At 38.1% G+C, this 25,817-nt stretch overlaps 1 protein-coding gene across 8 annotated transcripts in view; it reads right to left on the bottom strand.

Moving 5' to 3' along the window:
- Positions 1–2,978: 2,978 nt before the first annotated feature.
- CLOCK (clock circadian regulator) overlaps positions 2,979–25,817 on the bottom strand; it is a 68,429-nt gene continuing 45,590 nt past the window's right edge. For 7 of the 8 annotated variants that reach the window (XM_048305204.1, XM_048305203.1, XM_048305202.1 and 4 more), the window contains 13 exons: positions 24,839–24,957; positions 21,051–21,133; positions 20,720–20,826; positions 20,138–20,285; positions 19,855–19,930; positions 18,800–18,941; positions 18,318–18,418; positions 17,336–17,425; positions 15,128–15,286; positions 13,595–13,801; positions 11,043–11,251; positions 10,497–10,758; positions 2,979–8,498 (listed from right to left, as the gene is read on the bottom strand). In XM_048305204.1, the coding sequence (XP_048161161.1) occupies positions 8,322–8,498; positions 10,497–10,758; positions 11,043–11,251; positions 13,595–13,801; positions 15,128–15,286; positions 17,336–17,425; positions 18,318–18,418; positions 18,800–18,941; positions 19,855–19,930; positions 20,138–20,285; positions 20,720–20,826; positions 21,051–21,133; positions 24,839–24,957 (1,880 nt within the window). In that variant the 3' untranslated portion in view covers positions 2,979–8,321. The remainder of the gene's footprint in view (positions 8,499–10,496; positions 10,759–11,042; positions 11,252–13,594; positions 13,802–15,127; positions 15,287–17,335; positions 17,426–18,317; positions 18,419–18,799; positions 18,942–19,854; positions 19,931–20,137; positions 20,286–20,719; positions 20,827–21,050; positions 21,134–24,838; positions 24,958–25,817) is intronic. The other variant, XM_048305205.1, reaches the window with a different exon arrangement.

Below are 25,817 nucleotides of genomic sequence, written 5' to 3' on the forward strand. Positions count from 1 at the left end.
GAAGCTCTTTAAGAGGTTGTTTGTAGAGGCGAGTGTGAAGTTGCAGAACAAATCTCTGCAACTTCCACATCTATATTTTACTATTACAGACTTACACAGATGCCAGGTACTGGTTTGGCCTAGTCAAAGCAATGTATTTGGGTGCTCTCAAAGACCAGCTAGGCAGGTTAGTTTGAGTAGTGCTGTTTGGGTAGCTTTTTGATTTTTTTTTTTTTTTTTTTTTTTAAGCACAAACTGATGTTTTGGAAGTTTTGCATGAAATCAGATAGCTCATGAAATTCTTTGAAAGGTGCTTTAGTAGTTGCTGCTAGTTACAGTGATTGAACATTGTCAGTGCCTGTTGGAATTTTTCATGGTTTAAAGAATTGAGTTGGGATGCAAGGAAGGACTGTTGAAGGTGATGGAGGGCTCCAGTGACATATTCTTAGTAGTGCTGTGTCTTACTGTGCAGTTCCCCGCACAGACTTGGCCTTGTCGCTCCACAGTGTCTCTAAGGACTTGCACCCTGGCCAGCTCTCACCTGTTGGCTGGGTCAGGGTCTGGGATTTTAGCAGTTTTCATCAGCCTTCTTGTCATCCTAGCACATTGCCAGTGGAGAGGGGTGTGCTGCTGTTCTGTCTCAAAAATAGCTGGATATTTAGGATATGAGCAATATATAGTGTGTATGGGCATTTTTATATAAGGTAACGAGCTGAAGTTTTGATTGCCACAATCCTGAGCACTTTCTTGTTCTTTTGTAGCTGGAGAATGTGAAATGCAGTGAGTGGGAGCTCAAGTGCTGAAGGGGGAAGGCTCTGCAAACCGTTGCATCTGCAACATGGGAAACGGGCAGCTGTCCACCACAGGCTTCCCGTCCATCCTGCAGCTCTCCCTGCTGGGGTGAGATGCAGCTGATTTCAGCTGCTACCAAAGGAACCTCGAAAGCAGCATCTAAAGCAGGAATTTACATCTCTGACTGCACATTGCACGCAGCAGAGGTTTCCAAATGCACACTGCCAGCAACTGCTCATTTCCAGGCAATAGAACTAAAATGGAAATGATGGTCAGTTCTACTGGAATGGAAAATTCTCACATCAATGGAAATGTTTACAATGAGAAAAACTTGTGATTGTTATTTTCAAAAGTGCCTATTCCCAATCCTTAGGTAAAGCCTGTCTCATTACTCTGTATATGGCAAAGTGCAATTAGCAAGGACTAAGGTAAACATCTAATCTTCCATCCTGCCAGGACAAAGTTTTTCAAAGGAAACCTGTTGAACTGAAGTACAGTACCAGGTCACGAGCAAGCCTGCTCTTCCTAGGGTAATGCCGGACGGTGTCTGAGCGCTGGGCTGGTGCCTGGGCTTGTTGTTTTGAGATCTATGAGTCAGACACCAAGTCAGAAAACCAGAAGTGAGAGAGGGGCTGTGTTCCCTGAGCACTGTAAGAGGCAGCCTGCTGCCATACAGGCTCTCCCTCACCTCAGCTGCCCCTCCAGCTCAGGCTAGCTCTGGAACGCTGCCACTGGATTCATGTGAGCGGTTTTAAAACATGTTTCCAGAAAGAGATTGGTAGTTCAGTGTACCTCCATGTTTGTCCCAGATACTGTATATTAGAAAAAAAAAAAGATACTGAATCAAGAGGATCAGACTCTTTCATCCTAATATAATCAGTTATCCTTAATTTCCAGAGCCATGGAAATAATGATGTAATGGCACTTGCTGTACTGACATGGCATTTTTCCAGAGATGACTGTGGTACGTTACAGCTCCAGGCTCCTGCTAATGTAGATGTACGTTCCCGTAGCATTTCCCATTGACGTGGGCACGTACTATAGCTGTGGTATCTTTGGGATTACTTCAATTTACTTCCCAAGTGAGAATGTCTGTGCCAAAGGGTCTGACAGTGACAGACTGTGTGCTACAAAGAATTCTAGGAAGGCTCTTGCTATTATATGTTACCCTCAAACAGCTGAAATGATCTGGAATTAATATCACTAATGCCTGAGAGTAAGAAGTGCAACTAACCTTTGGATTGCTAATCTTTACAAGTACTTAACAGCTTCATTCTCATATGAGCATGGCTTTTGTTTTTCAAGATTGCATGACAGCAAAATGCCATTGAATAGCATTGCTTCAGGTGTGGCAGCAGTTGTAATTACCACTCTTTCTCCTGATAAATTTATGGAAAAATACACTCCTATTTCCAAAGTTCAGTTTTAAGAAAACTGACAATTGTGCTTGCTACGTGCTCTCAGTCTTATCACTGATGGGTGGTGACAGTTCTTAATTACAGCTACAGCATTTTTACAGCTGACTTTCACTCTGGGGCATGGGGGCCTCATGCCATATAGAAGTAATATACAGCTTGCACAACTATTATTTAATTCTCAAAGGCAAATGCTCAATATCTTCCTCTGGGCATCCAGTGTGGTATTCCAGAAAAAAAAAGTACTGCAGACTGTAAAAATGGCTAAGTGTATTTATCATTTTCTCCAGGAATTCAGTTTCAATTACAGAATTTTCTTCCCACCCTCCTTTCCTTGAACATTTAATTAATTTGGAATTATTAATGTTTGCACTTTGATCAGTGAAAAAAGGGTCAGACCACCCTGACAGGTTACATATTATCACACAGCTCTCAACAAGTTGTGCTTGCTGCTAAATGCAAGTCTCTGCTTCCTTGCTCAGTGCCATAGCCAACATTTCAGACCACCTCTACTTTAAAAATAGTAATTTTTGACATTTCACCAACAGAAGAAATAGCCAGGGGAGGGGAGTGGCACCAATTTAAAGAGAGGGGAGTTTTGCCTGTGACAGAAAGTGAGGGAAGGGCTATGCCCATCCAAACACGCTGCAGTGCTGCTCCATCCTTTGACAAGAACAGGGACTGTAGACAGGAAGGTGTGAAAGCAGTTTTAAGTTGTGCACACTCAATCCAGTGCTGTGTGTGTAAATTCCAAGGCAGTAATGTAAACACACAAATCAGAGGTCTCTAGCCTTTAGAGTGGGGCATCAGTTTATAAAGAGATACAGAGAGAAGACAAGGAAAAAATACAGTATGCATTTTTACTGAAATCTCACAAGTCATTTGTCTGGGTAGGGGAGAGAAGATAAAAGTGACATCAAGCAACTTCTCACAAGTCAGTTCTGTGGGTGGGGGAGAGAGAGTGCCTTTGGTACAGTCGTGGGAAGGGTAAGAGCGCTTCACTGTGAAACTTGGATAAAACTGACATCAAGCAACTCAGAAAAAAAATTTCTATAACCTTAGAAGCTACAGAAAGCAAAATTTTAAATGAGTTACATTTATTCAGTTAAAAAATTGACAGTTAGTAATGGTCACATGAACACCAGGGAACTGTATCTACATTTCCTGACGTCAATATGAACGGCACTAGGGTTTTTCTGTTTGTTTTCTTTTACGTATATAAATCTAATGCCAGTTAAAAAAATACAAAACAAAACTGAAACCCAAGACACTGTGAAATCAACACTGCTTAAAAACTCAAATTTCAATCTGATATATTTGAAAATAAATATTTTTTACCTTTCTTGTTAGAAAAAGACAACTTGCCAACTGCTTTCAAAGCAGTTACACCTTTAAGACCATTCCCAAAAATGTTTCATAAATAATTACCCATTGATTGATTGTCTATTAATGCAGCATCTCTCAGTCATAGCTGGGGTCTCTGTATTAGGCCATAAAGTATTTTTTTCAGACACAGTGTTTTGTTCCCCCCCCCTTCCTTTTTATTTATATCTTTGAATATAGCATATCATGCTGGCAAAATTCATGCAGGTGGCATAGCATGAAGTATCACAGAGCTTAAAATCACCTGTTTAAAAAAGAAAAAGACAAGGAATGTAGTGTTAAAAATCATGATCGTGAAAAAGCAACTATCCAGTCTCATGGACAACCAAGTCAATTTCAAATGTTCTCTCACAGTTGTCTCATCTACTATGATTTGTTTAAATATGTCTTTTTTAATCCAAATTCATTTCATTCTTTTCAATTTTTTCCACCAGGGATAAGTAAAAAAATAAAAGGTTAATTATTAAAACTAGTCTCTTTTCCCTTTTAATTAAAATAACCATTTTCCAGCCCTCTGACTGTACATCTAATTTTAATAATTATTTCAAATAGAGAAGCTTATGAATCTGACATGTTTGACATCTCCTGATGCCGTGACATTTAAAACACTCATAACAATACCTGGGTTAAATCTCTGAAAATATAAATGATTCTTGAATCGACTTCTAACATTTGAAAAAGGCCACATCTTTAAACCTTCAGACCATTCTCACACAATTTATAATCCTAAGGGACACTTAGAATTACTGAGCAGGCAAATGAGCCTCCAGATGATTCTCTCTCATAGGCAACTGTGCAACTTAAAAAGCCTCCTTCCAAGGAAGCTATCATCACTAATCCCTTCCCCATGCCATATAAAACACAAAGGCAACTGGTTTTAGAAGCCTTTTTAATCCTGCACTTTGAGCCTCAAAGGATCACCATAAAGAAACATTTTCCAGAAATGTCTCTCTTGACAGTTTTATGTGTTATTCCTTGATGCCCCCACTTTTTAACAGTTTCACTGACTAAAGAAATAAACTGTTTTTCAAATAGTCTTTTCAGTAAAGTGCTTGTTATTACTCAAAAAAACAAAACAACAACAAAAAAAAGAGAAAGTGCTATTTAAGTCTTAAGAGAATTTCTTCCTGTGAAAAACTGCCTGATATATCTTTATTTTATTCATTTTTACATAAAGCTGAAATGAAACCTATTTCTTGTAAGGATACTGGGTTACTAATTTTGGTGTTTGGCAGTAGGCAAGATGCCCACAGAAGGTGGTGACACACTGGAACCGTAGTGCAGAAGGTAAACCTTCTAGATGAAGTGGAAGGCATATGGAGAGTTCCTACTAGAATCCTTTCATATTTATATACAAATATAATATATATTAAATATAATATAAAAATAGCTATATTCTTTTTTCTCTCTGAAGTTATCCCAGACACTTTTCTTCAAAGCCTCACCCACTGCAGACAATGTCTGTCTCCTAAACTCTGTGCAAATGCTGCCCTTTTCACTCCATTATGTATCACCAGCCCCTTTCTTTACAAATACAATCCTCCCCTTAACAGACTCCTTCCCTTCTGTCAGAGTCCTTCTGTAACATTTCTGCTCCAGAACCTGCAGCATCACAGCATTCATTGTCGTGCTATTTATCAGGATGTTGCAAATAAGTCTGTAGTAAATGAGCTGGGCAGAAGCAAAAGGCTGCTTAAGAAAGAGGCAATGGCCTGATCCTCTTCTCACTAAAACTCAAGGACAGTTGATTCAGCAACAGGGGAAGCTGCAGACCTGTTAAACATACATTTTTTTAGTCACTGCTTGTGAACAAAGCATCTGCATACTTGCACACAATCTGGACCAAGTTCTACACACTTGCTTTTGTAAAGTTTGCCTGATTCACAGCAGGAATTCTTCAAATGTGTGCTGTATTGTTCCAGTTCCTTAGAATTTCCCCATCTTCTATCCTTTCTCTGCTAGCTGGTAGTTCTGTAATTGAATGACCGCTCTCTGAGGCTACAAAAAGCTTCTTGATCAAAGCATACATTTCTATAGTTCCCTTTCAGCAGCCACGCTATCCCATCATCTAATTTCTCTCTCCTAGTTTAGCCTTTTTACTGACAGACCTATAGCAGCACACCCAGAGTATTTGGGAAGGGGGGAATGGGAAGAGAAGTTGAAATGAAGCTTTATATAAAAAGCTGCATCATTAACTGTCTGGCATCCTAATTTCTGTAATTCTCAGTACAATAGCTTAATACACCTATTTTACCACTATTCAGTAGTTCTAACAGCACTATTAAAGCTCTCCCAGTTTTCGTTTTTAGTGCTATATTTTCATTGTAATTGGTTAAATAAATTTGTATCTAACCTATTTTCCATTAGGAAAAGAAGTGATAGCACAGACCTCTAGTCAACGCAGCTTCATATAGAAACAGGTGGAATGGAGTGGTAGGGATAGCAGAGGGAGGCAGGATTTCTTTATATAGAACTTTACAGAAACAGGTCTCTGACAATTATCCCAGTCTGAAGAATGCCAGAAATCCCTTTAAAGAAGGGAAAGTGTTCCTTGCTATGTTTGGTATTGGCATCTGTTCCTTGCTCCAGGTTGCAATAGGCTTCTTGGAGCAGAGAGCAATCTGATTCTCTTTGGTACTGTGTTTCTCACACTCTCCTTCCTTGTTCACTGCTTGGCTTTTTGGTGCCAAACATTTGCATTATGACTGGGGAATAACAAAGGTCTTATGCTGGGACACGTGCAGAGGCAAAGGCTTGCCCCAAGACGTAACCAACGGCATCAAAGGCTTGGCTAAACTGGTATTACCTCTTGCGGGTTTGGTTCATCCAGTAATACAATCAAACTGTTCCATAGTACAAAATAGACCATCACCATTTGGTTACATTCATTCAACTCCTCCTCACTATTCAAGATTAATCCAGCTTTCTCTCCCTAGCACTAGTTTTAACTGCTTTTACTGTTTTTTGTTCTTAATTAATTATCAGATCTATCAGCATTTATTTATTTTCCTCCGAAGTTCTGGTTTCCACAAACTAGTACCATAAAAGCCTACCAACATTTACTTAAATAGCACATATCTGTTGGAACTTTTTATTTTCTTTATAAAGTGAAGTTGCCTTCTGAAGTCTTAGTTCAGTGATATCTCTTAAATCAATACCTGGTAGTGTTAAACACAATCATGATCTCGCCCAAAACACACTTTAAATGCTTCCGAAAATGATTTAAGAAAAAAAAATCAGCTTATTATTCTTCCTTCCGCAAAAAGAGTCCTGTCTTTTAAGGTTTGCTTTTTTTTTTTTTTTTTTTTAAAGAGTATTACCTTAAAGATCTTAGATTTTTTGAGAATCCTCTATTTCTGGCTACTGTCTGAGGGGGAGTACCAGTCAAAAATATTCATGGTCTCAACTCAGACCACTGTTAAAATTAACACAATACAGAAATATCTATGAAGTAGATACACAAGTTTGGTTGACAATGTGCTAAGACTTCAAAATTGAAAATGGTTACAGATTCAAGACATTGTAATTCAAGATGTTCAACATTATCACCTGAATTAAAATCAAGGCACTATGGGTTTTGTTGTTGTTGTTAAAATGACCCTGAATTAGTTCTGACTAATTTTTGAAGGAGAATAAAAAGATTCCAACATGGTTTAACAAGTTACAATTCTCACCACAGAGAAAGTGGTTAAAAAGTGCCCAAAAGGTTATTAAATGTAAATATATTTTTGTGCAAATTACTCCTATAACTGAAACATTCTTGAAAATTACTGTCATTTTTTTTTAAACCTTTTACATAAATATTTCCAACTATGAACTATATCAAAAGATAGCTTTGGGGAATAAAATTCCAAACCATCCGCAAGAAAGCAGTGCAAATTCCTATTTTTCAAATAAAATGATGAATTCATTATGAAATGATGGATGATATTCATGAATCTGAATGTCCTGAACCCTGATGCATGATCACCAGTTCAAACAGCTTCATCAATAATTTAACTTCAAGCAGTCAACTAACCAACACACTATACCTCACCGAACAAACCCTGACATCACGGACAAAGCACAAACAAGAGACTTGTGCCCACATTAAGGGTGAAAATAATGATGCATCATGTTGTAAACAAAAGGGTAGAACAGAGGAAAACATTAGTCTGAGTATGGCGTGAGAATTTAGGGAAACATATTCAAACCTACAAATAACAGATTACACTTTCATGCATCATATAAAATATTTTGCTCTTTCTCCTTTTATGCAGACATATACACAATATTTTACAGCATCTGTACAACAGAGAACTGGATTTCACACAACATTTTCAAAATATTTACTGTCCTGTAATCATCTGAAAAAAAATTAGATGGTTTTTGGACTATATTTCTGGCATTTTTTCCTGCTAATTCAAAACAATTGCTTCATGTCCATTTTAATGCTTTAAAAATGTACAGGATTGATAAAAATACCAATATTTTCAGCATCACTCTCATTTCAGTCACATTTGGAGATTTCACCTGGACAAATTACAACATGGCAGCAAATCCTTTAGAACACAGAAACTGGGGCAACTCTTGAAGTTGGCCATGTCCCCATCATCATCTTGTGGCTTTTCTTAGCAGATTCCAGAAGTTAGAAGTAGATCTCAACACCATGGTGTTAGAAAGCCTTCATACTGTTACCTCTGTAGCTTCAGTGCAACTGTTTGTGGGGCAGCCCCTCTTGGCAGTCTGCTTCAAGAAGAGGCAGCACCCACACTACTGTGGCTGAACTTTGGAAGGATCAGTCATCTTGTCAGTTCTGTGTCGTGACAGCTGCTGCTGCTGAGACTGATGCTGCTGGTGGTGGGACTGAGTGAAAGTGCTTTGTTGTAGTGGGAAAGCAGCAGAGAGAATAAGCTGAGCCGACTGATTTCCATGAAGTAACCTGGATGTCTAAAACACGAAAACAGAAAAAAATTATTTTTCCTGCTGCGCTGAGAAACACAGGCCTAGCTGCTTTTTAACTTTTCAAAAGGATTCAATCAAAATAAACTTCAGATTTTGCCAGTTAAGCTGAGCAAACAATGCAAAGATTTGTTCATACTAATACATTTAAGCAGTGCATCTGACCAATTAATAAAGCAGCTGTAATTGGTCTTTCTAATTTCTGTGGTGATAGGTAGGAACACACAGAAATTTGTCTTCATTTCAAACCACAAAAGCATAGCACATAGCGGGGCGTAAGGAATCTATTTGAGGAAATGCATGGTTGGCACAGATCACATTTATTCCCCATAGACAAAATGCATAGTCAAAGAAAATGCTGCATTTGCAGACCCAAATATTCCCTTTGAAGGAGATTTATTACTACTGGAAACGGTACATAGTTTTAATATTATTCTTCATAGAACAACAACAACAAAAAAAAGATTACTGAGGAAAAGCAATGAAGGATGGGTACAAATGCACTAGGACGTCTCAATCCTGAAATGTTCTGCAGCAGAAAGTAAAGTACATCAACCTGCTCCACCTACAGAATCAGACTGTAAGATGCCCCAGTGAACAGAAGAAAAGGCACTTTTGTCCTTTTTAAAGAGTATTTGCTTCACTTCGAAGTCTAGCACTTTAACAGTTTGTATTAAAAACACTAGACTTTTGCCTAGAAAGAAATTCTAGAGTACCTACAGACCTCTTGAGATCTTCATATTTCACATATCTGTTTGATCAGGATTAAGTCAAACTTGTATAAACTTTTAAATTTAGAAACAGAGATAGAGACACTACCAACCTGCTAAACAGCACTGTTGTTACAGTATTTATCTGACTTGTCAGAGAACACATTCAAATCTGCACTCTGGTTTGACTCAGTTGAAGTCTCCCACTACATAAATGAGTGCTGAAATGCTAGTGAAAGAAAATTTTACTCAGCCCTAATCAGAACTGCATCTATTCCCTGTGCCTATAAATGTAGGTTAAGCCTCCAAATACTTACTGCATTTTTATACACTCCACCTCTGCAGAGGATCCCAGATTTAGTGGAAATGGCATACACAGTACGGAACACTTGCAAAGCAAGAGTTTTTAATTATGTATACTCTTAAAGAATAAAAAAGACAAAATAAATTGACTTTCCCAGAGTAGTCAAAACAATGTTAAGAATGTGCACAAACTACATTTGCACTTTAAAAGACTTTACCTTTTTTTGAAGAAGGCAACATCAGAGGCCAAATTAAGATTTTTTGAACCCATGTTTTCTTGGAGGCACTGCTTCTCTAGTGTTCCAGCCACTACACCTCCTTCACCAACTCCAGCTGCTGGGTGACCCATGTGCCAGTAATTAATCAACAAATGCCAACAGATTTTCCCATCAATTCCTTCTACCTTCTATTTCTTTTTGAGAGTTCCCATTTCTAAACTTCTTGGGGCTTTTTTTCCTTCTCTTTTGACCCAATCTCTCTTCCTTCTCCACTCCAACAAGGTTCTTCCCTACTCTCTGCTTACAAAGTTACTTGCTGCTCAGCCTCCCCTGTAGCCTAGACAGAATTTCACCCCTCATGTTATTGGGACATGTCTTGCTTTGGGCTGTGTGCTGCTTTCCAGACCGTATCATCTCTCATACCTTATTGCATTAATATGTCAATGCAAAGAAAATGTAAACTGTTTTAAAGGAAGTACCTGTTTTTTCATCCCATAGTCAATTAAGAGCAATTCAAAGGGAAAAAGATGTAAGATAGGACAATGCATGGAGTGAAACTGCAGGAAAGACCACCTCTCCTTTAAGTAATAGGACTTTAGAGAACAGCTACAGAATAAACTTACCTCATGCATCAGGCTTATTCACAGGTTACTATTTTAAGTGCTTTGTTTTCAAGTAAAGCAACCCTGGATAACCTAAACATGCTGAAAGTGCCAGGACTTGGAAAAATTTGTAGACAACTCTACATTCATTACCTGTAGGAACTGCTGGGGCTGCTGGGTCAGCTGCGACTGAGCTGGTTGTTGAACTGTGGTGAGCTGCTGCTGATGGTCCTGCTGACTTTGCTGCTGCTGCTGCTGCGTTATTGACAAAGTCTGTGTCTGCTGCTGTTGGGCAGCAAAAGTGGGGTAGGCTGTCACCACCTGTCCCATAAACATAGTACTTGGTACCATTACTGCTCCACATGCTACCGGGGCCGTGACAAGTTTTGTTACAAGCTGCTGACCTTGAGAAAATCTGTCAATAGAAAAAGACATTTGGAGTCCCTTCAGGAAAAAAAAAATCCATGAAGCATCACATATACTTGAGAAAGGCAGATTTCTCAAAGTCATACTTTGCTACAACAACATGGCTTTTGATAAGCCTGCAAATATGTTACTTTGGGCAAAGTTTAGTTTCGGGAGTTGTATCCATACAGCTGAAACACAATCACACCACCTTTTCAATGCTACTTTAGTTACTTTTGTATATGGTGCTGCTGCATAAGCATACCATTATAGAAAGTCATCTTGAAGATTTACCTGATTTGTCTGTCCTGTGTAAAAGTGGTTACTGCAGCAGCATTCTGGTTGTTGTTCTGTGGTAAGCTAGAGGGAACCTGCACCACATTTCCTGCTGTTGGCTGAGAAATCACCATAGTGTTGTACAAAGGTGCCGAGACTGTGTTCTGTGACTGACTGGCAAGAGAAGACTGTTGATTGTGTCCACTAAGTACATTTTGTTGATTATGCTGAAAAGAAATTTTGAGATAGTAAGTTGAAAATAGTCACATACTACAGCTGTCCTCCTCACTGTCACTGCCCACACTTCAAAACTACCAGTGGTTTTCTTCCATTCAAATGAATTCTTAAAGTACACAGGTATTTCTACGTTAACATCTTCTCCTGTTCAGATTATTTTTTTCCCTGAATTTTTCAGCTACTTGCAAACTGTTTGTTCAAAATTCTTTTTATGCCTTTAGTGTCTCTGTGCCCAACTTAGACTAAAATGTGCAAATAATGTCACAAATTTCTTACTTGAAAGTTTGGAACTAGCCTACTGCTGAGATGGTAATACGCACCACTAGTCTGTGTCTTCATAAATCTCAAAAGGAAAGTATGGAATGTGGAAAAGGGTACAAGAGGAGGGTGACCACAGAGATCAGAAGTGTAAGGAGTCTCCATACACATAATGGTCAAACCCATTAGAAGTGTTTGGCATGAAGAACCAGCTTCTATGGGGATACCTCTGACAGAAGACTTGAAAATCATGAGTCAGAAGATGAAAAGTGGAGAGCTGCTCAATATATTTCCCAGTATATGAGGTGGATGACATACTGAAAAAAGCCAACATAATCACATTTCATAGGAAGTAAAGCTGTAGAATTCACTACAAGATACTGCAACTTTAGAAGTATACACAGAATTGAAAGAAACTAAATAAACTCATGGAAGAAAAAGGCTATTACAGTATAGATGTCCTACACCTATTGCATCTGATGGAAAGTGTATGTTCTGTCAAAAAAAAAAATCACACATTCAAAAAAAGGCAAGCTAAAAGTTTTCTTGAGACTGGTCTTTCAAAAAAGTTACTTGTTAATAATTATTTACATACCTAAGTCTTAATGAAAACAAGATCTGAAATTGCATTATCAAGAATCTAAATGCACTTCAATTGTAAAGCTTCAAACATAAAGAAATTAATGACTCAACAGACATTGTTCAAAAGAAATTTGGGAGGGGATGTCGTGGTGCATTCCCCCCTTCTCCTTTCCAGGCCACACTGTGATCTGAGAAATGCTTGTTAGGCCTCGGCCTTGAAGAACCTGGGCTTAGCTCCTCCCGAGCTTATCAGCAGCACGGTTTGCTTCCAGGAACTTGTGCTGCCCAACAAGCATCCTCTTCCTTATGAACAGTCTTGGACACTGTTCTTCTTGCCTGAATGGCATAACTTTCCTGTTCTCACACTTTCAAAGAGAGTGTCGACCCAAACTGTGGTCAGGATGAAACATTGCTATGACTAAAGTCCACTCTCTTGTGACCCTATAAACAGCAGTCCAGAATGAGACCCCTGGAGCCCTCCTGGGCCGCAGCGCGCCTGCAACCAGCAATGTCCCTCTGAGGGGGACGCCTCTCAGAGCCAGCAAACCCTCAGGTCTGCTATACTTGGAGAATCGCCGAACAAGGACAAGTCCTGGGCTGATGCCCTGACTCCTCAAGGTCCAACCCTTCGCCCGTTGGGAGATGCAAAGGCATCAAAGTGAGTATGTCACTGACCTCTGAATTTTTCACAGGTACCTTGCTTGTACTGACTCTATGTCTGTGTGCATGCACATGCACATATGCTATAGCAAATCTGAGAGAAATGCTGCTTTCTTAGATATCCAAGTAAGTTAGGCCTGTAAATAAGCCTGTGACTTATGACATAAGCTTACTTAAACGCCTCTAAGTGTTGTTCTTTTGCTAAGCTGTTAAGTTCAACATAAGTTATAACCTAAGTCTTGCCAAGTGTTGCTCTTTCAGTAAGTTGCTAATTATAACTCTGAAGTTGTAAGTTAGGTAAAATGCTGTTGAGTGTTGTTCCTCTGTTAAATTACTATGGTTAAGTTATAAATTAAGGTATAAGTTAAGTTAGGTGTGAGTTACATGTTGCTCCTTTGTTAAATTACTAGGTTTAAGTTAAGTGAAGTACTGTTAAGTTTGAGTGCTGTTAAGCTTTTAGGCTGTGTTCCTTTTTTATCTTTGCCCTCACTGTCCTTTTGTCACATGCACCAAAACACACACACACATATACTCCCCTAGATAGTTCTCTGTTCATTTCCATTTTGATTGCCTGGATTCTATTTGGTTTTGTTGCTGCTTGTTTTTTCCTTGTGCCTTAACTGCCCTGTAAGTAGTAGAGTGAATCTTGCCAAGGAGCTTTGTCGTGCTGTCACTTAATATTAAATTCGGCTTTTGCTGATACCCTTGCCGATAATTTTTTTCAACAATCTCAAACATTCATTCATAACAGGGGAATGTCAGGGAAGCTGTTGTGTTTCAGCTGTGGTTTTGAGCATATATTCTATCCAGCAAAATCAGTAATAGAATTTTACCTGTGTTGCAGTACTCTGCAAAGGCTGCTGCTGTATCATGTGTGGAGTACTTATATGGCCTGTGTTCATCCCACTTTGAGTCTGATTAGTCTGAACAACTTGGCCTTGCATGTTTATTGGTGTAAGCTGCTGAACAGTTGAAGAATTTCCAGAAGGAAGCTGCACAGAACCAAAGTTGAGTCCAGAAGCTGACTGCTGCAAGAACATCTTAAAAAATTCCACAAGTTATAGGGTCAGTATTCAGAGACTTGACACTAACTGGTAAGAATCAGAATCCTCATTTTCTACAGTTCTAAACATTAACATTCAGTATTTATTCCTTCAGAAAAAGTACCATTTAGAGACTAACTAGTAATGTAGTCCACAACTATCTAAAGACAAAACATATTTGAGATCACACTTCTATTTGTAGGCCCTTCAGCAGTTAACACTAAATCAGATGAAGGAAATCTCTGAATCAGTAGATCTAGGCATAGCCCCAAAAACATAATCTTCCTTGACAATCAGGAAATCATAATGATTATACTGAACTTTCCAATTGTTGTAATAAACAGAATTCAGCACAAAAATATTTGGTTCTTTACAAAAAGTTAGGCCCGAGCCTATAACAAGGCAGAATGTGCAGCACTGAAGTATTCTCTCTAGTTTTCACATTCCTGAACAAGGTCCCTCCTCACTGCAAGGGAAGAGAGCTGTGAATCTCTCCCTGTGAGACATGGATAACGCAGTCTACTGCTGGCATGTTTACACTAGACATCACACAACACTGAAAATGGCACATGCCAGAAACTCCTACTCTTTCAACAGAATTTAAGCAACATACTCAATACTTCCATGAAGTATTTTTTCTACTCTTTAGTCACAATCCAGACTGAAAATATTAAATTATTTCCTTAAAATGTATCGTAGTTTGAGGTGATCACTTTTTTTTGTTTGGGTCTTTTAACTAGAAAAATCCAATAGGGTAATTATTTTCTTCCAAATACAGCTGATAAGACAATGACAGAAATAGAAAAATATATACTGGTTAAAAAAAAATCAGAAATCAGGTAGTCAGTTGCTAGACTGAGTAATGCATCCTCTAGACTTCTTGTCTTTCTGGCTCAACTCCTTCAAGTTTACAATGCACAGTAGAGCCACTCAGCATGATAGGACAGTTTAAGAAACAAAAGCATGGATTTGACACCCTCAGAGCTAAAAAAGAGATGCTCATCTTGAAGATTTTGGATTAATATTCTAATGGCTGAAAAACTTTGCAAGAATTAACAACCACTCCATCGTTCTACATTTATTTAGGTTAAGTCATAAGCTAAGCTTGACCTGCTTAACACTGGGGCATTTCCAGATACATTCAGAAGCAAAACATCAGGTACCTCTGGAACAGCAGCTTCACATACTATGGATTTTAGACATATTAGGCCCAGATGGCAGCTGACAGAGAATATGGAGGATCATGCTGTGCAATTAGGTGCCCAAGACACATTTCAGATGCCTAAATTCTCTACAGATGAAACCTGTGATACACGAACTCACCTGGAGTCCTTGACCATGAACAATTTGAAGCTGCTCTTGAATCTTACGCAACTCTTCCTGCTGCCGATGAATATTTGCCTCTATCATGCGTGTTCTCTGCTCTAGCTGGTCCTTCAGATGCTGCATAGCTCCTAACTGAGCTGAAAACTGAAACACAGGCTGTAGTGCAATGAATAAATTAAAAGCTGAGCAAAAATGACATTTTATTTCCAAGAGGTAAATACAGTCCTCCACAGCAGCAAAGAAATCAAGCACTGCTCTTTACACTACTAATAAACCATAATCTGAGGACCAATTCATTAGTATGAAAACGTCACAGAGTTAACATTTAATTGATGCATCAGAATTTGTGAACTAAAAATATCCATAGCATGAGAAACTGACTGTGTGTCCAAATCACACACACATATATATGTAGCCCTAGTAATTTACATGGTGCTGTGGATGTTAAAGCTCTCTCATGTTAAAAATTAGAACTGTGCCAGTTCAAAAAAAAAAAAAATTCACCCAGAGCTAAAACATAAAAATAACTTGGGAATACCCTCAATCACAAAATGCTGATGGCTGAGCCCACAGAGAAACTATTTGCCACTTCTATTCCTCCTCAGACATCTGCTACAGGCCCCAAGTCAGTATAACCTTTCGATACCTGTATCCTGTTCTTATTAGAAGCATTTCACAGACCAAGCACCCTTGTGTTATAAGCATATGCCTGAAAGTTACCAGCAGAGTTGATGGATTTTTAAATTCATGCCCTAAAATATTTTAGCTTTAACTATGTTTATGTCTATGTTGCTAATGCGCATGGCTGAAAATTATATCCCCACAAATAACAGGAAGAAAAACATGAAGTAAAAGTGTCAAATTAGGGAATTTGCTCATTTCAAGATAATAATTTTAAAGATGAATTTGGCAACAAAGGACTCAATTTCTGAAAGAGAAATTAACACTATATTCAGAATATAGAAGCAGAGAATTGTTTAAGATGGAAAAGACTTTAACATCACCAAGGATAATCACTAACCCACCACTGCCAAGTCCAACACTAAACCACGTCTGTAAGTGCCACATCTACATGGCTTTTTAATACCATCAGGGATGGTGACTCCACCAATTCCCTGGGCAGCTAGTGCCCATGACTTGCAGCCTGTTCCAATGACTGGCCACTCTTTCAGTAAACAAATTTTTCCTAATATACAATATAAACCTTCCCTGGTGCAACTCAAGACCATTTCCTCTTACCCTGTCCCTTGTTGCCTGAGAGAAGAGACCAACAGTTGCCTTACTACAACCTCCTTCCAGGAAGTTGTAGAGAGGAAGTAATGAGGTCTCCCCTCAGCCTTCTTTTCTCCAGGCTGAACAACCCCAGCTCCCTCAGCCACTCCTTGTCTGATTCATGTTCCAGCCCCTTCACCAACTCCATTGCCCTTCTCTGGACTCACTCCAGCACCTCAATGTCTTTCTTGCAGTGAAGGGCTTAAAAGTCAACACAGCACTTGAGATGTGGCCTCACCAGTGCCAAGCATAGGGCCATGATCACTGCTCTGGTCCTGCTGGCCACACCATTGCTCATACAGGCCAGGATGCCACTGGCCTTCTTGGCCACCTGGGCACAGCTGGCTCATGTTCAGCTGCTATTGACCAGCACCCCCAGGTGCTTTTCTGCTGGGCAGCTTTCCAGCCACTCTGCCCCCAGCCTGTAGCACTGCAGGGGGTTGTTGTGACCCAAGTGCTGGACCCAGCACCTAGCCTTGCTGAACACGGCACTTGGCCTTGCTGAACCTCATACAATCGGCCTCGGCCCATTGATCCAGCCTGTCCAGATGCCTCTGCAGAGCGTTCCTACCCTCCAGCAGATCAACACTCTCACCCAACTTGGTGTCATCTACCAATTCGGTACATCTGATTTACATTTACCTCTGCAGACTCACTGATGGTGACCTCAATCCCTTTGTCCAGATCATCAGTAAAGATGTTAAACAGGACTGGCCCCAGTACTGAGCCCTGTGGAACCCCACTGGTGACCGGCTGCCGGCTGGACGTAACTCCATTCACCACCACTCTCTAGGCCTGGCAACCCAAACTGTTTTTCACTCAGTGAACAGTACCTGCACCCAAGCCACAGGCAGCCCATTACTCCAGGGGAACGCTATTCTCTAGGAGAACAAGACTGTTTAAAAAATAATAATAAATTGAGTTAATCCATACCTGAGTCATTCCAGACTGGAGCTGTAGAGTGGCAGGCTGAGATATTGCTGGCTGTGTTACTGGTTGTCCAAGAGACTGTGAGCTTAAAGACTAGGATTAAAAAAATTGTTCCATAATCATAAGAGAATGAACTTCATACTTGACCTGAAGTATTTCTTTAAAGTGTCAAATACAAAACAGTATCATATGAAAATATGATAGAAACTAGTAAATTGTTTCTTGAAATATCTAGCCTTAATTATTAGAGAATTAAGAAAACAAAAGCAACTGATTATCTACATAATATACGCATTATTTTCCGGCTGCTAAAAATATATATATAAGCAGTAGGTATAAAACAGAAATTACAACTATAAATATTTTAGAAGTCTTAATTGTATTAAGGGAAAGACTTTTTCAACGAGTTTGGAAGTTGACACCTTTGATTTATTCTTAAACTAACAATTTTTAGAAATACATCTTTTAATAAGCATTCTGTTTTTGAAGTGAATGTATTAGTTCAACGGGAAAATGAGCACCAAGTACATGAAGCATGACACTTTCTCATACTATCAGGATTTCAGAAAGGATACAGAGGTATTCACTAATATTCTTAGTCATCAATTTGTATGAATTCTCTATAGGGACACACACACAGCATTACACTGGCAATTTTACATATATATGTGCGTTTGTGTGTGTGTATTAAAAAATCCAGAATCACAGAAAGAAGCTCCATGTGAGTGAAAGCAGAGATTCATTCACATTCTTGCAAATCCTAATGACAAAACCTAAATACATATATGCTTAATTATTATATTCCTTTAAAATCTAGTGTACCAAAGTTGCATATTGATGAGGCAATTCTAAGAGACGTATTCCATGCAAAACTCTTACAGTTTAAACTGTGTTTTTAGAAGAAATAAAACAAAGCTTATATGGATTTAATAATAGCTTTTAAAGGTGAACTACACTGTTTAAGTACATTTTTCTCTGAAGTTACCTGACTGCTCAGAGATGATCTTCTTTGCGCAGTCTTTTCATGACCAGATAAGCTTTGCCTTGGAGGAGTGCTAGTGTCCACTGTCATTTTAGTTGGTGTTGCTGACAATGTTGAGAGTTAGAACAGAAAGAAACATGTTAATAGTTATCTCAATTCTGTAATGCAATAATCAAATCACAGGAAGCTTTTAATGAATAAAAAAACTCTTAAGGCTTGGACTCTTTTTTTTTCCCCCCCCCCCGACTATCCACCAGTAGTGCAACCTGATGGATTGAAATGGGGTGTTCCAGTGTCTGATATTGTACTCTTAGAAGTAAGTCTTTTTCAGAGTAGTCTGCAGATCTCTGAACCATCAAAAAGGATGTTTTCACTTGCACACCTCTCATAAAATGATTATTAACTGCCAGTTACACATTTAATTAAGTAGAGAAAGCTTTCACTTTCAATAGAAGGCAATTCTATTTTCAACAGTTGGTGCTTACACGAATGATCCGATACTGCAGTATGTGAAGATTTTCTCGAACTCCTGGAGGAAGCAGAAGGTGTAGGGCTAGTATCAAACCTTTCCAGTGCTTCTTTGAGACTCACTGTGTTTATGTGATTGTCAGACCCAGAGTCCTGACTCTGAAGAGACACACATAAATAACAATTATTTCTTTAATTCAGCACACAATGTATATTTCTGCTAGAAAATATCTCAGACCTTGCTGTTTCTAATCAACTGCCTTACACAGGTGACTGTGCAGAAGTACTGGCCTGTTTGATGGCTGTAAGCTCTGTTTCCATTTGAGGCTTTTATCCTTGGAAACCAAAGCTATATAAGCCTAGAAACCAAAACGCATGCAGACTCAGGCCACAAACTGACTACTGAGCTGACCTCCTTCTCTAGCCCCTCAATTCACTCTGAATAACAGTGTAATGAGTGAACTGCTTATTCTTTTGGAAAGGATAAGTTTGTTCCACTAGAAGGAGCACCAACAGATGAAACTTGTGAAAGTGCCAAAGGAAAACATTTCTGAACTGTCAGACTAAAACATGACAGATCATATCCACAAGCTTATAACACGCATTGAGCTTCCAAGGGCATTCATTCAAAAATAATTTTGTATACTTCTAAGAAGTGGGACAGAGTCATTGAATTAAACAGTGCCTATTTTCCTATTGTGAATTCCTTCAAGTCAACTTTCTGTGTTGACCTTGGTTTTTCAGATTTTGGGTACTTCCAGTAAGGGGAACGTTTATTTAGGAATCTAATGCTGCAGAAATCAGATCTTAATAAAAACTTATGGGTGCTACCGTGTTATAGTATAACTACATGGACATTTATTCCTGAAAAGAGAAGGACATTATAGGCAGAGTACAGTTCAACACTCTTTCTAGACTTCTTTGATCATTTTAAATAGTCATATTATTTAGAGACCAAATAATTACTTTATTTAGGGACAAATGAGACAAACCACTTTTTGCTGCTGTATATTTGCTTGCGTATAATTTTTAGTATGTGAAGATGTAAAATAAAATTGTATAAAACACTCACTTTATCTGCTGTTATCTCTGGGAGAGATTCCTCAATACCAAGTTCTCGTCGTCTTTCTGCTCTAACTTCTGCATAGCTAGAAGAACAAACCAAGTGTGACTACTATATTGCGGGATGATTTAAAAAATATACCTCAAAGACCAAACTCCTCAAAGCCACCTTGCTTATAAAGTATCCCAGGAAGTTTTCCAGTGATTCTTTACGCTGCTATAATTTCTCTACTTCCAAAAATACCATCAAGGTAGCTCCCATGCCAGTAGGATTACTTTAAAAAGTAACCTACCTTACAACAGTGTGCGTACAGACAATAAACTCTGGCCTGGAATTCCACTGGTGATACGTGATATAGTAATGTGTTTGCAGCCAAATCCATTGTTGTCCCTTTGTAAGGAATCTGTAGTAACATGACTTCCCTTTCCCATATTGCATTACTATAAAGATGAAGAATAAAGTTTACTGTCTTGCCAAGCTGTAAATACTCCGGTTACATAAAAAGAACATTATTTCCCAGGTTCGTATAGCCCAAACCCATGTCTAAATCCAGTATTACAACCACTATCAAGAACAGGTTTGAAAATTTTCCACCAATTTTTGCACTTATTAAACAGTATAAAGCCTTTTAAATGCTATTGGAAGAACTGAAAAAGTATTAGTCATAGAGCTGTGCACTCCAATTTACCACAATGAAACCCTGGAATTATAAGATAAAATTAAATGTGTTTTGTAGTTCTGTTTCAAAAGAAAAACAAAGATAAGGAACAGCAGTATAATAGTGTCAAACTTCACTCAAAATATCACAAAATTTCAGCAGAACAGTTGTACAATTTAACAAACTTGCTCATTTTAGTGACTTAGTTGTACTCACAATGCTCATGACATTTTGCCAGATTATCTAGATCATCCACGTGATAATAATCATAGCCTGACGTTCCCAAAACTTCAAATGGAAGATAACCTATTATGGGAGGTGCCCTAATTTAATAGAAAAATCAATGTCATTTTATTTTCACACACACAAAAGACTCTCAAAGAAACCAGAATTAATCATATAAGCTGTCTTGTTTACAGTATGTCTCTGAAAAAAAAAATTAAACTCAACACAAGCTATGAGTAGTTAATGCAGGTTAGTGAACACCAAATACTACAGCCAGCAGTATGATTCAGCTGCTATTGCTACTACACAGAAGGAACTGCACCTGTGATCCAAGAATAGGAACTTCCATTCCAAGCTGTGTCTAGATGTGAACTCTTCGTTGGGTTCTTCAACAGTGCACATTTCCTACAAAGGAAAAAAAAAAAAATCTCTTAAAACTGCTCTATTCTAGTAGATAAACTGTCAAAATTCAGACTTACCTAAAGTTAGTAGATAACTCCACAATAGTTATAATGTTATTTTTAGACTGCTTCATTGGTTTTGCTTGTTTAAACGCATAATACTGAGGTAGAATCTAATCTCAACTGTGCCAAGCTGACACTCAGTTGATTTAAATGGACTAACCATGTCATGAGATTAACTCAGTATCTACAAACACAGTAGTACTAGCAGAAATCAATAGCAGTTATGCTTTTAAATTGGAACACATAAAAGAAGAGATGAAACGTTCCCACCAGACAGTCTGATTATAGTCCATGTTTATAATGGGTAAAACCCAACACTAGCAAGATGGTCACATTACTCTGAGTTTAGGAATAGGATTCTTCCCTTTAGTGAACACAAAGTGCTCTAAATCTTTTTTGTGCACAGACATGTACTACAAATAACATACTATTCTTATGTTTAGAACTCATGAAAAGGGAGTGATGTATTTCCATTGCAACAAAACCTCAAGGTATTCTGCACATCATTCTAAACATATTCCACTCCAACATATTCAGAGCATGTCAGCCAACTTCTACTGTCCCCTTTGAGAAAGGTAAAGATGCCCCACCAAGTACTGTGCCTCATGCAGAGACAGTCACAACACCACGCACCCCAAGCCAGTCAATTCTTTTGCAAACTCCTCTAGTACTGCCTTACAAGAAGGAAGATGGGTGATGGAATACATGCATACAAATGTATCCCTCAAAGAATTACATTAAAATTAGAGATAAGTAAATCTTTCTTTTTTGGACACATGCACACATTTGTCATTTGTAGGAGCTTGCAATGGTATTTCCAGTGCCAGGAACACCCTGGGATCTATTGACAATCAGTTACAAGAGTTTCCTAAAGACTGCAATGTGGAAGCTGCTGCTACACTGATAGAATACTCGTAGGTGTGGACAGATGAGCACATTGCTGCCCTGCAAACATCTGTAACTAAAGCAGTCCTGCAGAAAAATACAGTATAAGACTAACAGAGGGACCTTTCTTTTCATTCTTTCGGGTTATAATCCAAAGAGTTTAATTGGATACTTTGCAGTTTTTTAAATAGATCTAAGTTTTCTTTCTATGAAAGGAAAAAGTGACCATACCTAGGCAATGTTTTTTTCCTCACCTTCATCACTGTAAAATCTAAAGACAGTGACTGAGAAAATGATGGATGAATTAGATGAAGGCAATGAGCTAAACAACTCTGGGCACAAATTTACGACTCTTGATGTGAATTCCAGTTAGCAAGATTTAAGCTTCAAATCTGAAACTACCCCTAGAACCCAAAGCTCACCTACTTTTCTAAAATTACAGCATTTAATAAAGCACCACTCATACTAAAGTAAGAGAAATGAAAGAGCAAGAGTATAATCCTTGAGATATACTTTTGATTTGTTGTTTCTTTTGATCTAATTATTTTGACGCAAGTCAAAACAAAAGTAAAAATCACTGAAGTGCAAGCAGTAAAACCACAGTAAAAACATCATGGTTAGAGAGCAAATGGCAGCAGGTTAGTATCCAATTACTCAATGCATTTATATTAATGATTTGCAGATATTCCACTGTAAAATACCCCTGGGCAGAAGCCAGCTTGTTCAACAAGGCGTCTTGTTGAAGTTGTCAACAAGGCATCTAGAAAAGAAAGGACTTTCATTTGTAACAAAAAGTATTTTGGCAGAATCTTTTCAGCTGGATTAATCCTGCCTTCTTGATAGAATGCAAACATCAACTAGCCAAAATGCAAGACAAATGTTTTAAACAATGTGTAGAACCAAATGCCTTCACTACGGAGCAAAATTTGTGACATGTTTTATTACGAAAGTGGTAGGGTCATATGCATAAAAGAAAAATATGAACTTTAAAGATGCAAAAAGCATTGCATATCCCGAGAAATTACATTCAAGGAAAAAAAATAAAGAATCCAGAACCATATACCAACTGAAAGAAAGAGAATAAGTGACAGATGAGCAGGAAAGTTCTACCTTAAATAAGGCAATACTAGAACACACATCTCATTACTGGCTGCGCATTTGTTAGTGAAGTTACTGGGATGGTAAAATTCCTGACATACACTCATTCGCTAAAGACTAGTCAATGCTAGCCTCAATAATAACAGAAGGCATCACGAGTATAAAAAGGTATTGCCAGATTAAGTCTTCACTCTTATGTTAGTCTTCTTCAAAAGATTTCCCAAATGAACAGCACCGGTTGAAAGTCTCGAAAGATCTTAAAACTTTTGTAACGTGGAAGCTTCCTTGGACACTGAAGGCTTAGAGGTTCAGATACAGGAATGAAACTCTGGCCAGAGTATAATCTGTAAGGTTTTCGCCTGCAGGAGACTGAGACACTTGAAGATCATAAATGGATGTTCCTCAGCTTCCAAGAGGAGGAAACATAGAAGATTTACTATGAACTGTCAGACTTTTTTAAAAGACAAAAGCATTCTCAAATGTCAGGTTGGTCTTTTTTCCACAATTATTTCATGAGGCAAAAATCCCACATATAACATCTCTACCAACTGTAGGCATAACAGGAAACATATTTTTTAGACCTGCATGAGAAGTAAAGTGGCAGATGAAAGATTTCCATAGTTTTAGAAAAAATAAACAAACTTTCTCTGGCATCAAGTCTGGAGAGACAAAATTCCTATTCAGCCTGATAGAACTGAAGAAGTTTCTATGATTTCTCCACATGCTCCCTACTATGCTTTTGAAGTGCAAAGTAGATAAACCACATCCTTCAGAAGCTACCACCAACAGTCTTCAGCTTAAGACATCATCAGTGCTTTAAACTTGTTTAAATGTTCAGAGTTCTTGTATTACAGACAACAGCTTAACACTGGGCTACACGCACTTCATGGCATTACTTTACAACTGAATTGCAAAAACAAACGTTAGATAGCAGACTATCCTGAACCTTGATTCACATATTTGTATGAAACATATAATGGAATCACAATCACTGACCATACTGTACTGTATCCTGAGTATTTATTTTTATTGGTTTTGGAGAGAAACAGGATTATACTTACTGAACTACAAGTATCATATGCATCCAATTCTAAGCTTGGAAAGGCACCTTCACATTGTACATTAGTAGTTAAGCAAAATGTTAGGTTTAAACCACTGAGTTACTGAATAACTGCATAGAAACAAAAGATTTCTATTACCTCAAACCCAACTCTTCATTACTGACAAGTAATGTAAGCTTTCTTTAAGCCCTCCAAGATTTACTTCTGTGTCAAACTGCAGAAAGACCACCAGCAACAAAAAATTCATGTCCGAGTTCCAACTAAATCAATCATTTCTCCAGTGAAAGTGGAACCTTGATGTAATCTTTCATATTGCTTAAGTTCATCTTGCTAAATTATATTCCTGAGGACTTCCTCGAAATTTATTTCTTGCATATTTCTCTTTTATATTCCTATTTAGAATTAATGTTCACCATAACCTGTTTGATACTTTGCATAAAACTTAGCCTATTTGAAGTAAGAAACAGACACTTTCAGTTTCATATCATAAAATTCCTTATGGTTTTCCATGAATATTTTAAATGTTGTTTGCATTCTCTCTGAAGTTTTCCCATTTAGAGTCCATTTAAGAATGATATAAAAGTGATTTCATTTGTACATACCTTGATAAATTGAGGTGTAGCTAATCTAACTGTTGCTACAAAGCAAACTTTTTCTTCATATGAAGGCCGGTGTGATCTCTGAATAGTTCCTTCAAAACCATTGTGCGCTGAGTTGGGAACTGAGGGCAGACAGAGGAGATGACAATATAAGTATGGAGGAAAATGGCAGTAATATCACAAGACAAGTGGCCCAATATTTATCTGCGGTTTGCTTGTAACTTAACATGCATTAAGAAAAATGCTACATATCTACATTTATATGCGCAGGAATAATAACACAGTAATAGGAGTAGTTACAGAGTAGTAATGGGAACATGACCATCCAGTTACTTACTCAAAGAACTAAAATTACAGTTAATACGATATTATTACCGACAAAGTGTTTTTAAGAAACTAATAACAGTTCTAATCCTTGCTAACTGGTAAAAATGACTGGATTACACTTTCTTCAAAAGTATCTTTAAAATTTATCTTTTGCATCAGGTTTTGCTAATTTTTTCTTTTGAACTCTGAGGTAAGTATTTACTTTGTAGACTTCCATCACATTTAAGCAACACATGCTGAAGACATACCAAGTAACAGAACAATCAAAGGCACAATTACAGATGTGAAAGAATCAGGATACTGAGCTGAGAACAAATTCCACTTACTGAATCACGGAGATGGAATCAAAAGGAGGCAAAGGATGGACTAGACCTCAAAACAGATTAACCTTATCTTTCATTTCCATCCATTATCAATTTACTTTATCTTTACTAAGGCCCAGAGATGGTAACTTCAAAACACTGTGAGGTCTTTCAAAGCCTGACTGGTTTTAATTCAGCTCTAGATTAGAACTCCTACTAAAGTTTCTTCATGCAATTTCAGCTTACAGCTCCTTGCTCTTTCCATCAGAAAGAAAATAAGCAGTTTCCTTCCTCTTTATCTTAGCCCTCGTCCTTTGTTCTTCAGAGTTTATCTTGCCTTGTAAGTTAGATTT

Source organism: Corvus hawaiiensis, chromosome 5 (assembly GCF_020740725.1).
Source record: "Corvus hawaiiensis isolate bCorHaw1 chromosome 5, bCorHaw1.pri.cur, whole genome shotgun sequence".
NCBI classification, from domain to species: Eukaryota; Metazoa; Chordata; class Aves; order Passeriformes; family Corvidae; genus Corvus; species Corvus hawaiiensis.